Genomic DNA, 15,003 nt, shown 5'->3' on the forward strand with positions numbered 1-15,003 from the left:
GAAATCAGGCAAAAGAGTGGAGGACGAAGTATCACTTGCCAATCGTGTCAATGAACTATTGAATTTGTAGAATGTTTGCTTATCAATTGAATGAATAGTAAAGAGTCCAAAGTCTAGGATGTGGGTAATATAGAAAAGAGGAAGACAAAAGGTGATATCCATACGCAGCAAATCAACAATCAAACTGATATCATAAACACCTTTTCCATCTTACACGAGAAAAACCAGTCATCCAACCCGCTATTTGTGCTCATGAATACATCGTACATAGAAAAGTTGCCGTCAGCGGCAAGTCCGGTCAGTAACTCATGAAAGAAGAACAAAAATAAATTGGACCTTGAATGAAATCAAACGCAGCAGAGGGAACTACGCCTTGACCTTGCCATCCCAAAGGATGATCCCCACCGACTCCTCCCAGCCGCGACCGGCTGCAATCTCCATGACTGTGCGGCCAGCCTCGTCTCTGGCCTCGAGGTCAACACCGCCAGCTGCGACGAGCAGCTTGAGAACGTTGGCGTCGCCGTTCTCGACGGCCTGCATGATGGCATTCCATCCGCGGTACATCTTGTTAACATCGGCGCCCTTCTTGAGGAGCATCTCGATGATCTCAGTATCATCACCACGGCATCGGCGCACGGCCTTGACAATGGGCAAATGCTCGCCGGGGGCGTTGATGTCAGCGCCGCCCTCGTTGATGAGGAACTTGGTGATCTCTTTGTTGTCCTCTCTGATGGCAGACGTTAGCGGCGAGAAGACACCGCCATTCTTGTCCTCGACTGACACTCCGGCCTTCAGCAGCAACTTGATGCTATCAAGCTGGTTGGCAACGACGGCACGTTCCATCAGACCCTTGAAAGAGCGCGGGTCGGGGACGGCGGGGAGGAGCTTTTCGAGGATTTTAGGATGCTGGACAGACATGACAATGGGCCAGTCGGTACCGCGGACGTTGGGGTCCGCACCGTGGGAGAGAAGTTCGTCCAACATCTCCATGCGGTTCTCCTTGATGGCCGTAGTCAGGGGAGTGTTGCCGTCCTCGCCCTTGTCGTTAGGTGAGACGCCCTGGTCAAGGAGCCAGTTGAGAGCTTCTACGTTGTTGACCTTGACGGCGGTTTCGATAATGCCCTTGGGTGTGTGAAGGTCGTTGCCGGCAGCGACAAGACGGGGAAGGAAGTGCGTGCGGAAATGCGTCACGCACTTGAATGCGGGGTACTCAGCGGAGTTGAGGTTAGGGTCCGCACCATTTTCCAAAAGAAGCTCAAGAATGTCCGCGCGGTTGTCACGGATGGATGTGCAGAGCGGTGTCCAGATACCATCTTTCTTGATGTTGGGGGAGACACCAGACGCAAGCAAGACGCGAACAGACTCGATGTTGTTGATACTAACAGCGAGTTCCATGTTGCCAGGTGCCTTGTTGTTATCCGCGCCACGAGCCAGAAGTACCTTCAAGCAAGCTGCCTGGTAGGTGGCAGGCCACAGCATATGCTTAGGACCGGGCAGGTTGGGGTTTGCACCGTGATCCAGGAGGGCGATGAGGAGGTCCACTCTTGCAGACATGATGGCCTCGAACAAAGCAGTCTTGCCTTCCCTGTTCTTCACGTTGGGGTCGGAGCCATAGTCGAGCATCAGTTCGACAAGCTTCTTCGGTGTCGTCTTGTTCATGGATGCAATCAGAACAGTGTTGCCATTGGCCATGATGTGGTTCGGGTCGCCACCGTAAGTGAGGAGCAGGTGGACAAAGTCGATCTTGACATCAATGACAGAAATTGCCAACGGAGACTCTTGCGAAGATCCAGCAGACAGGTTGGGATCCGCGCCGTACTTCAGGAGCATCTTGGCGATGTCGACAGCGTTCATCTCAACTGCAGCAAACAGGGGTGTGATTCCATCCTTGTCAGCAGAGTTGGGATCGGCACCAAATAGCAGAAGCAAGCGAACGCTCTCATGGTCCTGGCACAGCACCGCATCGACGAGAACGTGCTGGTCTACGCCGGTGTCCGGAGAGACGCCACGGTCCAGCAGCTGCTCTACCAGCTTGTGGTTCTTGCCTTGCACAGCGGAGATGAGGGAGGTCTTGAGTGATGGGTTTCCGTTGGCATTATGGCGCGGGGTCCAGCGCGGCATCGTCATGGGGTCGGCCTTTAGGCGAACTACCTTGACAGGAATGCTGTCCGCGATGCTTTGAAGCTCGCCAATCAACGTCTCTGTGCCGGATGATGAAGGTGAGATGGTGTTGTCCGAGTCCCGAAGATTTCTGCGGTCTGAGATGCGACTGGGCGCGTCATAGCCATCCGAAAGGGTAATGTCATCCCGCGCTGATCTCCGGTCGACATTGATTCTTGTGCTTATAGGATGGAGATCATAATGGCCGTGTTCTGAGATTGTAATGTCGTCGCGGCCAGCCCTGCGGTCGGGGATTCTGGAGGAATGTCCGTTTTCCGAGGAGCTGTGATGACTCCTGTTGGAGACGGATCTGCGGCGACGCGGGTCTGGAGATAATCTCGCTTCCTGGACGAAGTCTGTTGACAACTTTTCCACAAGAGAAGGAGGAGGGATGTAAGGGGCTTGAGATGGGATTGTGGGTAGAGGAGGAAGGGGAGGGGTATCCTCGTCTGTGTGATGCGGTGTTGATGTTGACTGGACTTCAAATGACTTGGACTTGGATATCCGAACTGTCGACTTGTTGCTGCTCATGCGGTCCAAAGCGGCCGCAAGACCAGCATAGCCGTTGCCAACGGCGTCGTCGGTCTTTGAGTTCCCAAGAGACCACTGGAAGACAAGAGCGCTCATTCTCAGTGCGTCTCTGGCCTTGCGAATGGACTCTCTCATCCTGTAGATCTCCTTGTCGGCGAACATCATGCGCCAGCCGCGCTGGAACTTGCCCATGGCACCCTTCTTCTCGTACTCGAGGAACTCGAACATCATGTGGTCGAGGACCTGGAAGTCGGAGTTGGTCTGGCGGAACTTCAGGTCGAGCTCCTTGATCATGTCGGCGGGGAACTCCTGGTGGGTGCGGGCCGCCTCTGAGAGGCCGGCCTCGATGGACCATAGTATCCGGCAGATATCGAGGAAGTCGTTGGCAAGTTCCCGGAAGCCATGCGGTTGATGCTTGATGTTGGTAAGAAACTCAAGCATACGGACTGAGATGTTATTGCCGAGGAGCGTGGCCCTTGTGCAAAGGTCCAGGACGGACTCTTTGGGCTTTGGTTTGCCATACATAGCGGCAGTCATTGTGATTCTTTCTGATGCCGTTTTCGGCTGAACAGATAAGGAGGGTACACAGTCGGGATCGTTAGGCTGAGGTGATGGGTCGTTAGACTCTTCAGAAGTGGTCGAAATGTGTAGCCTTGGATGTGGTTCGTACAATGCCAAATGGTGGGATTGAGACGGTAATGAATGTAAAACGAATGTGATGAACAACTTCAGCCCCGCCCCATAGACAACGTGGGAGCAGAGGCGTTTTATCTGTTGTTCCCACGGTTGTGGTTGAGCTGGGTCGAACCCAGGCAAGTGGCAGCCAAGAAAGAGCTCTCGGACAGGTCGAGGGCTATTCGGCGACCATCGACAGACATAAGACAAGCGTCAAGCCACCATCCACGCCAAATGGGGCTCATTGGGAAATGCAGGCATTGTCCTAGTTTGTGACCTGAGTCGTGATCGTACCCAACAGTGACAAACACAGTGTTTACATCCGACGAAGAGAAAGCCATAGTGCCAGGTACAAGGGAAGTTCCAAGGACTAAGTTAACGCTAGAGCTGTTAACCCCAGAGACGCCATGCGCTAGGACGTCCGCTTTGACACAAAGAACCGGAAATCAGGAACTCAGACAGGAAGGCCAGCCCGGACAGGCCAGTCAAGACGCGGATCTGACATCTGCCATCATTAGCTGGCACCGGCCCCGACGTTTAGCCCTGGCTTGAAATTTTCAGGGGAGAAGGAATGCGATTGACGGGACGAAGACAAGACGAGACCGAAATGAGACAAGAGGGAGAGATGAAGCATATCAATATCGCTCGTGAGAAAATAGAGGGTCCTCTGGCCCTGTATTCCCATGAGATGAGCTGTTAACAAATATCCATGTCAATCTTAGCGCTGGTGGCGTGGGGAGCTGAGAACGGTCTCGCCACGTGAAAAAGAGCGCTTGGCTGACATTCCGACGCCTCACGCTCCGTCTCCCATTCCTCTCGCACACCCCCTCCGGATCTCTCCACCCTCCTTTTGGCAAGTAGATCAAGCAGAGTTTTCTTTGTCTCTTCTCAGCCTGCTTTGTGAGTTGTGACCGGTCCAAGTCTTCGAAGCTTTCTGGGGAAGCCAGAGGGCCACAGTAGTTGATGCTTACCGATCAAGGCATCATCTGCTGTTGTCTTTGTTCTTCGTGTTACGAGTAGGGGGCGCAGACGATGGAACTTCGCAGTGCAGAATTTGGCGGCATGGTATTGCAAATCGCGGAGCAGGCAGAAACTATGCATTCGCTAGTAAGCACATCGGAATCTGCCATCACCTTGCCCTCAGTGCGACGCTGATGGGATGTCGGCAGTCTCGAGGTGCTCCGTGCGTACGGGACATCTACATTAGAGAGGTCTGTCCGTCCTCGGTACATGATGTCTGCCGGTTTTCCATTAGTACAGTCTCGGTCTAGGCCAGCTACAATTTGTGTTCGCTGGAAAACTCGTCAACGAATTGCGGGACCAAACGTCGCGATGGATCTCTGCGGGTGGAACGCTAAAAGTCATCAAATCACTTGCGCGCGTCACCCATGTGTAGGGCGCCTCACAGTGACACAGCGTTACCCATTAACCCATGTATAGTTTGGACGAGCTGAAGTTGCGTGCCTGGTCTTTCCCGGCAACGACCAGGGAGGGATGATGGCAAGCTGCTGCAGCAGGCCTAAGGAAAAACTAGCAGCTAGCGATTGCGTCTGCGACTTATGAGGCCCTGGCACCAGGACCCGCGGGGAATAAGCTGACATGCCCCGTTCCAATAGGCACGGGCGAACGCGCGCGAACTGGGAGGGGAAGTTAACCGTGCGTTTTGATCGACGGGATGCGAGACCACGGTCCACACTCGCTGGGCGGGGGAGTCCCTGTGCCTCCCCGAGAACACGAGATGGTGTGGTGGCCTGGAGACGAACCTGCCGCGGGTTGCCCGCCGCTTAATATCCAGGATGATTGCTCGTTGCGCTGCCGCTCGTTTCGTCAAAATTTCTTATCCTGTGGTGTAACTGTGTCTGCTGCAGAACGAGGAAGCCTTTTCCCATCACGCCGTGGCTAGGCCCGGCCGCCTGCATCATGCCCTCATTTCGGGCTTGGTGCTTAGGGCAAGTGCTAATAAGCAAGTTCATCTGTAGGCACAGTGCACTTCGGTAACGTTAATTCTTCTGACGTGATGGTAGCAGGGGTTGGGACTGTCATCCCTAGCACCGGCACTCATTTAGGTCTGCAAATCCACCAAACTTGGGAGGAAAACGCTCGACTCTAGGTGCGAAGACAACGGAGAGGAGGGGCGCAGAAAGCTCGAGGGTGACGAATGGCAGGCAAACAGGCATTCTCAAAGAAAACCAAGCGGGCGTTAGCCACAGAACGCCTCGTCTGCACCCTAAGAGGGCTCCCCGAGCGCCTCTTGGGTGTCATCGGCCACTCGGGGGAGTCAGGGTATTACACCAACAAATCCGTCGCCAACGCCAAAGGCAAGCCCATCCTGTTCCCCGTCCAATGCCTCGATATCTCTGTTATCTCTTAACTTGTCAACTATCACTTCGCCTGAGCAAATAGCGTCGATATTAGACTTGGACCGAACAGGCTCCACGTGTCGCCACCAACCCCCACCTCGGTTCGCCCTCTAGCCCCAACCAGTCAGCAAAGCCAGGGAGAAGGGAAGGGTGTGTGCCCCTCGCCCTCTGGTCTAGTTCAACATTTGTTTGTTTGTTCCTATCTACGCACTACTGAACTCTACCAGTCTCCAAATGTAGGCTTTTTTGGCGTTTGCTCTAGTTGCCACTGCCGATTTGTTCCCGCCGGCTGGGAGTCCTTACACAGACCAAAACATGCCGCATGCTTGGACTCGGGGCTTTGAAGAGCTGAATGCCGTAATCTTGCTACCCTAGCCCACCCTGGCTGGCTTTCTGGCCCTATTGCCGACGTGCCACGTGGAATGGCCCCTGCCCCCTTCTGCTTTTCTTCTTCACAAGTAACATGAGCTAGAGGCCGCGTAGTACGGGTTGCGCCTCTCCTTGGCCCATCATCATGTTCAGTGGTACATCTCTTGGGAGATGTGCTTCGAAAAATCTAGATCCCGAGAAGATGGTAAACTGCCTGCTCACTTAGAGTGGGGAATCCGTTACTGGCGCCTTTTTCTCTCTCTCTCCCTTCTTTCTGAAAGGAAAACATGAGGATGTTTTAATTTCCAGTAATTGTTTCTTAACTTACGCCCGTTACTGACCCACGTCCAGGAGCCGCGGTTCAGCGGTTCAGCGGTTCAGCGGTGAATCTTGTAGGATCCACCGACTAGAGCAATATAAGCAACGCAACAAACACCTTGAGAGACACATCGCTGCCTCACCACTTCGGCCTTTTCATTTATGGATTGCCAGCGGTTCGCAGCTTGTCTTTGCTGCATTCACTCTCTCATCACTCCTCCTCTCACCATCCCCTGCTCCGACTCGACCAATGTTGCAGGGCAGCATGCCACATAAATACACGCTTATACCCAGATTTTTGGACATGAACGGTTCATAATTATAACTTAAAGTACAAAATACCCAATTATGGAGAAATGCAAGTATTACTTGTTTACAGCCCAAGGATCACATCGGCCGCCTTCTCGCTCACCATGTACACCGGCACCGCGATGTAAAAGCCAGGAATCTTGGGGAAAACGCTGGCATCAACCACTCGGAGGCCCTCCGTTCCCCTCACCTTGAACTTGGCGTCCAGCACAGCCATCGAGTCACCGTCCTTACCGATGGGGCAGGTGCAGCTCGCGTGGTGGCCCCATGCCTCATTCTTCACAAACTCCGGCAGATCTGCGTCCTTCACGTCGGGGCCAGGCCAAACCTCGGTAAAGCCGCCGGTGAGGGGAACCACGTTTGCAAACATCTTCCGCGAGAGCTTCATACCCTCCACGACGGCTTGGATGTCTTTGGCACCCGTCGCCTCGTCTTGGAATGAGTTGAAGTTGATCAGCGGCATGTCCCGAGGGTCCGCGGAGCGCAGTGTGACAGTTCCAGCGCGGTTGCGGCTGTGCGCCTTGAGCGTTATCCATGACCAGTGGCGAACGTCCGCCGTGCCGTCGGCGGAGTATCCCGGGTAATATCCAGGGAAGGCAACGGGTGCGCCGGCAATAAAGAGGTCTGGATCCCCCTCAGCCACTGAAGACTTCTTAACAATACCTAGAGACATGTTAGACGAGATGGTAGGTCTGCAAAGAGGGGGGTTGAAACATACCCAGGCTTATACCGTTGGAACCGTAGATGCCTCTCTGTCCATTCTGGGCCCCATCCTGCCACTTTTTCAGGCAGGGATCGTCCGTTCCAGCGCGGGTGAAGGTGCAGTCTTTGGTGATTTGGAAGTCTGTTGGTGTCTCACCAATGACAGTAGTCTCATAGCGATCCTGAAGGTTGGTGCCGACGCCAGGCAGATCGACGACGACGGGGATGCCGAACGATGCAAGCTCGTCTTTGGGGCCTACGCCACTGAGTTTGAGCAGCTGCGGGGTGTTGAAGGCGCCAGCCGACAGGATGACTTCGGCGGTGGCGTTTACGGATCCGGCGATCCCAGCACCTGCGTTGCCGGATCGGGGATCAGCGCGGTAGAGGCTCTGTCCCGTGACGAAGTCTACGCCTACAGCGCGCGGTTTCGCCCCGCTCTTGTCGAATCGCACCTTAGTCACGAGGGTGCTGAGCTTGATGTCGAGGTAATACTTCCTTGAACCGTCTGCATTCTTCGCGTTGGCAGTGTCGAGGACGAAATCGCGAGGTCCCACGCGTTTGCCGCTGTCAACGGCGATGGGCACCTGGTAGAGACCCTCAGATGAGTCTCTGCTAGGTAGGTCGACGTTGATATCACGAAGTAGTACCTCGCCAAGGCCCTGGATAGTGGAGAAGATCAAGCCCAGGAGGCTCTTGCCCATGGCCGAGGCAGCAGAGACGATGACGGTGAGCAGCTTGACATCTTGGATCACAAGTCCTAGATCTGTCACGCCTGTCGTGAGCCAGCCACTGAATCCATGCCCGATGACGCCGTTGGGGAGATACTCGGCGTTCTCCAGACGCTGAAAGTACTTGCGCATGTTCGAGGCGCTCCAGGAGCTGTCCCCGGTCAAACTCGCAATACCGTCCCAGTCGCTTTTGTGTGGATAGATGGTGATGAGGGCGTTATGCGACCCGCAGCCGCCGAGCGTACCAGCCCGAGGATAAAGAATTCCAAGCGGCGTAGCGCCAGCAGGTGGGTCGAGGCCGACGTAGAGTTCACCGGAGGAGGTACGGTACGTCATTTTGGAGTCCTTTTTCTGAGCTTGGAGGTCGCTGAAGTGGTTCACATAGTAGTCCCATCGCATTGGCTCGTACTCGGTCGACTGGAGGTTGAGTGCGGGCACCTGGTACGGAATGGAGTCGCCCTGATCATCACCGGCATCGATGAGCAGGACCTTCTTGCCAGCGATAGCAAGCCGGGCGGCTAGAGGACCACCACCCGGGCCGGAGCCGACGACGACATAGTCATACGATGCAAGTATGCCCGTAGACTGTCGAGCGTGAAGCTGCTGGCTCGGACTATGATTGCAGGGCTCATGTTAGCCAACGTTGTGAGTCACTCGCGAGGTAAAAGACGGGCAAACTCACACAGCAGAGGCCGTGGCTACAATGTAGCCGAGCAGCGCGTTCGTGACATGAAGGCCCCAATGCATCTTGGCTGACAGCTTTCGATCAGTGGCTCGAGGTCGCAATACCAATCCGTTGCAAATTCCACATACACCAGTATATGTATCCCTTTAAACTCCCCCAGGAAAAGCTCATTTGCAACACGATGCGCCTGATCGCAAAAACCATTGCCGCCCCTTGCATTTGATTAGGCATACCGGTTTCCGTCTTTATTCTCCACATACAATGCGACCTGCTTGTTTTTGATGTTGATGTTACCAATTTTGGCAGGCTTTGCTACCATGTGTAATAACCCCTTACCCTGACTGCTAGCCTACCATAGTCGGCCAAGCAAACGATTGGGGAAGTAGGGGGATGCTGCCCTGGACCGCGCAAGGGGAAAGCGACATTGTTTTGTGGGAACACGAGCGGGAAGCCGATGTAAACGATTCCAAGATTTCAGGGGAGCGTTACAGACACGGCGTGCGCGAAGTTGGCATGATTGTTGCAGGGGCAGCTTTAATGAAATTGCGCTGTCGAATACCATGAATCGGGTAAGTTAGCCGATGCATCTCGGAGCGCCAAGCACGAAGGCAGCTGTTGCCCTGGTTTTGCGGGGGTAGCTCAGCCTTGGAGGGAGACATCGGCCTAATTCGATTGTTCACACAGGGGCAGTTCAAGATTCTATTTCAGGTTAGGGCAAAGGTGCAGTTTATATGCGCCGCTATGAATGCTCCAAGTACAGCCACCTATGTGCGAAATGGTGTCCCGTTGAACTAAATTCTTTAGATACTCTCACCGCACGGACAAATTAAATACAGTGTGGATACTGATGGCTGTAAGCATAGTACTACGACGAGGTTGATCACTCCGGAAATGGATTATGCCGAGAGCCGATAGATTCCATGGCCTCTACGTAAGTCATAATTATGACTCCCGAATTAGATCTTTACTCTTTCCATCAGCAACACCAGTACAAGTCAGCAGAATCAGCAAAAGGCTTCACAGCCAAGGACCCGCTTGTAGCTCGCTCTAGGCACGACCTTGCCGCTGATGACAGTGTAACTAGTGTGGTCGATTAAGCAGCTAGTATCAATATTCGTCTCACATACACTATTCACATTGCTGAGACCTGTGACGCGGCCGTTCACGTTGCTTTGTGGACATCGAAGCTTCTGACTTTTGAGTGAAAGATAAATGTCAATTTTGTAGCAGGCAAGAGAAAGATACTACAGGTTACGTCATAAAAAGTCTTCCATGTTCAACCCTTTCATCACAAATCGGACGGGCCCATATTAACGATTCAAAATGTTAATCAACAGCTTCTAAAACTAAGTCAGCCCTATGGGGTAATTTATGTTGTTCTACATACCAACTATAGGGTCTGTGACCACTAGACTCCTGGCCGAGGATCTCATTACAAAGTTGCCAATGAAGGGTTAGAATAGCTTTGTTCATCGTATCGCTCTGCGTGATATGCGGCTGAGCCCCACGGCAAGACGACACCTCGTAGTAAGTAAAGTTGCCCGGCCTTGTTTTCCACTTCGACTTCGGGTAGGTTGGCAGACGCGGTGGCCGTAAAGATAGTAGCCCGCCGAACCTCTGAGTGCGCGATGAGATCTGCAAACGTGATTGGCTTGGTCGATGTTTCTTTCGTATCAATCTCGCCAATAATAGGCTTATAGCAGCCCCAGGTCACGGTTTGCGATGCCTGTTGACTGGCACCGACAAGAACGGCGCCGACAATCCATCCCGCTGGGTTCCAGAGGTTAGCGGCGGTAACCCCCATCGCGACAGTCGCAACACTTTCAGCAGCAACAGCTGCACCAAGTGCAACTTCGGCGGCGGCACAGGCGCCAGCCACTTCGGCAGCAGTAGCGACAGCAAGAGCAGCCTCCGAAATGGCGGTAGCCGTTGCAACTTGGATTGTGGCGGCTTGCCCTATAAGGCCCAGACCAGCAATTGCGCCGCCGCCGGTAGCAGTTACTGCAACCATGATGAAGATCTTGTCGTTTTGTAGAGCGTGCTTCAGGATAATAGCTTGTTCCGTACACCGGGCTTCAAGGTGAGGAGTAGGAGGAATGAAGGGATGAAGGTTCCGACAGCCAACGGCCCAAAAAGGCGACACGGGAGATCTATTAAAGGGCAGTCTCACCAAGTAGAGCCACGGAATCTGCCAACAAAAATCAGATGCCAAGGGATTTGGGCATGTGTGTTAGGCGCTCTCGACATCGGGTCGCAACCGACATCAATGGCTGGGCATCATGTGATGTTTACTTTTCTTTTCCTGGGCTGTTTACAGCAATTCAAACGTTGAAAATAGTATAAATCTTTAAATTCTTGGTTACTGGCTGCTACGTGTCCCTCGCTCTGTCGCTTTCCATGTTTGATGATCACCCTAGTAAGCTGCGTGACTGATCAAAACAAGATAGGATCGGTGACACGACATCGATAGTTTCATGCATCCCTCGGAGTCTTGACTACCAGGGCGAGTAAAACCCCAACCCTTCATAGAACCATCTGTCAATTGGTGCATCCTTAGCAGAGCCTGATTTTCCATATTCATACAGCAGCACGTGTTGGAAAGAGGCCTTATTTTGGTCATCTTAACGCTGGATCTACAGTTTAATGCGCACTCAAATTGTTATTTTGTGACGACGCTTCCGTAGGGCAGAATTTGACATGAACATGGCTATTTACGTGCAAAACACACTAAGGTAAGGAGGGTGTGTACTAATTGCCGTTTGTGCACTGTGCTGCGCTCCAGTCAGTAATTGTTAGACGGTGAAAGTTCGGCTACTTTGGGTGACCTGCTGGAATTAACATAGTACTATTTTTGCAGTGCAAGTCGACAAAGATGAGTCATCCTTAGTACTGCTGGCTCGACACTTAGATCTCAAAGAATGCGATTAGGACACTAAATTTGCACAGCTGTATCCTTTCCAGTTTTCACAGTTTGTCATTTGTGTTTATTTGGAGCTCGGGAAAGCCTGGATGAACCGGTCGAATCCCTCGGACCGGGCATTACTCAGGCCCCGTAGAAGTGTAAGAGACACAAATGATGAACACTGAGCCGGTAGTCTCCTTTGCGCCCCTTTCTTCCCTGACGCTAGCCTAAATGGACAACCATTTGATCCTTTCATTCACAGTTCTTCGACAGTCTCCGTGTCTCCGTATCGCTGTTTTCTTCTTAGCATCGGGTTTGCTATCTCATAAGAAAGCTGTTTTCATCCAAGATTTCCTACTGCACCACGTGTATCTGACTAGCGCAACGATGTTGCAGAAAACATTTATCGGTGTAAACGCAGTCGAGGCGCTTCAAAAAGGGCGGTGCGGCTCCCGTGAAGCGGGATGAAACTCATCTCGATATCGCCAAGGTCACTTACTGCTGTAAATGATGGCTCAATAATACGAACGATGTCGCATAGAGGAAAGTAACAGCGTAATGTTGTTACTAATTGGTTCAAAACAAACAAAATGATTCCGAATACACTTTTCTTCTTAGACTTTCTTCGAGAAAGAGGAAGAAGCCCCGCACATGGCAGTGAGACATCAGTCTGTGGCGCTTCCTCCATTACGATAAACAATGGATGTGGTCGGATCAGTTAGACGTAGTGAGGAAAGCCGGGAACGTTCTAAGAGTTCAACTAGTCATCACCATTTGACGTTTCCGTCAGTTGGAGCCACCACAAGTTCACGGTGGCACTTGGTGGCAATTCGGCCGAACTCCTGTTCTCCGAGAGTTCTTATGTAGGATGCTGCCGCGGCCGTGTCAATCCTTTTGATTGAACTTGTTGCTTTTTGGTCGTTTTGATGCGACTTGAAAACCCACCACTTTATGTTGTTGCATCGTCTGCCAATCATGAAGTCAACGATGCAAGCCATCATCTTGCTGCTGACTGCCGCAATGGCCTCAGCGGCAGCCAACCCGAATACGAATTCCATGTCGACGTCTGCACTACTTCAATTAACGCCCAGCTGCGCGGTAATTCATCATCCCAATTCATGTGGTCGCCTATGGCTTCATTTTATCCACACGGCGACGATCCGCGGCATTTTTGTTGAATGAACCCAATTGCTGACCTCAATCATAGGTGCACTGCTATGTCGATGGATTCAAGTCCGGGGGCTGTACTATCGAGGGATTGTCAGATTGTGTGTGCACTGATATCGCCTTACAATCTCGTGTCGCAACGTGCGTACAGAAGTCATGCGTGTTTGACGATCAAGTCGGTACGAATTGTTATATCATGTAGATCTACCATTTTCATCACTGGCCGGTATTGACCATCTGCTTAGCTACGGCCCGTGTCACGCAACAGTTCTGTTACGGCTACCCCATCCCAGAACGACGACGATTCTCAAAGATATTCTCCATAGGATTTCCTCTGGTGAGCGCTATAGTAGTAGCTCTTCGATGCGTAGCCAGGCTACAAGTCACGAACAAACTTTGGTGGGACGATTGGGCCGCTTTAATAGCTTTGGTAAGTGTAGTATCTGAAGCATGAACTGAAGCAAAAATCCTAACTTTCCCAGGGATTCTTGATAGTAATGTCTGGTTGTGGTCTCGCAAGTATGAATTTTGACCCGTTATCCTAACCAGAAAATATGCTAAATACAATTCTTCATTAGATTCCCAGTTAGGCTTTGGCCTTCACTATTGGAACGTTAAGCCAGGAAATAGCAAGCCGATCCTCCAGGTTCGAAGCCATATTGTGTATAATACCACCAACAACTTGCTGACAACTTGCTACAGATATTCTACGTCTTGCAGATGCTCTACGTATTCGTTCTGTACGTTGTTAACCTGATAAAATCATGTTGTAGGAAAGTGGGCTAATTGAAACCCAGAATCAGCTCAAAAACCTCCATTTGTTGCTTCTACTCCCGTGTGTTCACCAATAAGCGATTTCGGCTGACCATCAACATTTTTATCATATTTCTACTTGTCCATGGACTTATGTTCTTATTGCTACTCGTTTTCCAATGTCTACCAATACAGTCGATATGGGACAAATCTATCGAAGGACGCTGCCTTGACGTAGTATCCGTTAGCTACGCGGGAGCCGCCCTCAGCATCTTGGAAGATGTCATCTTGATGATTATGCCAATCCCAGAGCTCATGAAGCTGCAGCTGGGAAGAAAAAAGAAGCTAGCCTTGGTCCTCATGTTTGCCGTTGGCTCAGTGTGAGTGGTTGCTGGATTGTCCTTTGAAGAGCCTTGGCGGAAGCTAATTACGGATCATAGTGCATGCATTGCAAGCATGGTTCGGCTCAACTCCCTGGTTTCGTTTTCTCACACTTACGATGCGACCTGTAAGTATCTGTCGAAAGGACTGCATAATTTGGGGTTTGATTCTGATCCGATTCCAGGGGACAACGTCGAAGTCGTCATATGGTCGTCGGTCGAGCTTAACCTGGCGATCCTATGTGGCAGCCTCCCGGCATTACGACCACTGTTTAAAAAGGTCCCGCCATTCTTCGCCACATTCAGAACCACTTCGCAGAGCGGAAATCGCAGGCAGTCACTGGTTGCATCAACAACAGCGAAGTTGCGCAGCTCACGTGGCTACAGTGCGCAATCATCACCAGAAAGTTCTCCCACAAAGCCAATTCAGCCGAGGCAATTTGGAAGCAGCTCAACGGCCAAAGAAACCCATGTTGCAGGAGAAACAGCATCCGATACGGGAAGCAGGGACGATTTGGAGAGACAAGACTGGGATACGGAAAAGGACATAGAGGATTCAAGACGCCATTGATGTGCAATGACCACGAAATACACTTTAGAAGCTAGCATGAATGAAATATTTACTAAATATGTAGTGCGTGTGCGAATGCACTGCAAACCTCCTAGTCATGAATCTTGTTTTTCCGACAGGTCATGTCGTATTCCACATAAGCGAGGCACTGACTCTCTGAAGCGAGTCAAGAAAGCTCGGGGAAAGCGCTATTTGCCCGTTTGCATACAATCAACTTAAGCGAAATTGTCTAGCTTCCTTGGGTAGGAAGGCAAAAGACTGGAGTTTGTGCTGCTGCTCCGTGGAGTACCCGATTTACTTCCTAGCCGGATGACGATGCCGTGGCTTATGAGTTCAAGCTGCAGTGACCAGATGTAAACTATGTAGGAATACCGTCCTGATGAATCGTTTTTA

The 15,003-nt window shown here is 51.8% G+C and overlaps 3 protein-coding genes across 3 annotated transcripts; all 3 read right to left on the reverse strand.

Annotated features, from left to right (window-relative positions):
- Positions 1-366: 366 nt before the first annotated feature.
- EsH8_V_000300 (ankyrin repeat-containing domain protein) lies at positions 367-3,228 on the reverse strand (the record flags this gene model as incomplete). The annotated part of the gene is made up of 1 exon (XM_083272816.1): positions 367-3,228. The coding sequence occupies one exon, from the start codon at positions 3,226-3,228 to the stop codon at positions 367-369; it is 2,862 nt and encodes a 953-aa protein (XP_083125531.1).
- A 3,558-nt stretch (positions 3,229-6,786) lies between these two features.
- EsH8_V_000301 (GMC family oxidoreductase) lies at positions 6,787-8,899 on the reverse strand (the record flags this gene model as incomplete). The annotated part of the gene is made up of 3 exons (XM_083272817.1): positions 6,787-7,385; positions 7,441-8,765; positions 8,835-8,899. The coding sequence occupies 3 exons, from the start codon at positions 8,897-8,899 to the stop codon at positions 6,787-6,789; spliced, it is 1,989 nt and encodes a 662-aa protein (XP_083125532.1).
- Positions 8,900-10,269: 1,370 nt separating this feature from the next.
- Positions 10,270-10,848, reverse strand: EsH8_V_000302 (uncharacterized protein; the record flags this gene model as incomplete). Its single annotated transcript, XM_083272818.1, has 1 exon — positions 10,270-10,848. One exon carries the CDS (start codon positions 10,846-10,848, stop codon positions 10,270-10,272), a length of 579 nt encoding a protein of 192 aa, XP_083125533.1.
- Positions 10,849-15,003: the final 4,155 nt, after the last annotated feature.

Source organism: Colletotrichum jinshuiense, chromosome 5 (assembly GCF_051148585.1).
Source record: "Colletotrichum jinshuiense chromosome 5, complete sequence".
Classification (NCBI taxonomy): Eukaryota; Fungi; Ascomycota; class Sordariomycetes; order Glomerellales; family Glomerellaceae; genus Colletotrichum; species Colletotrichum jinshuiense.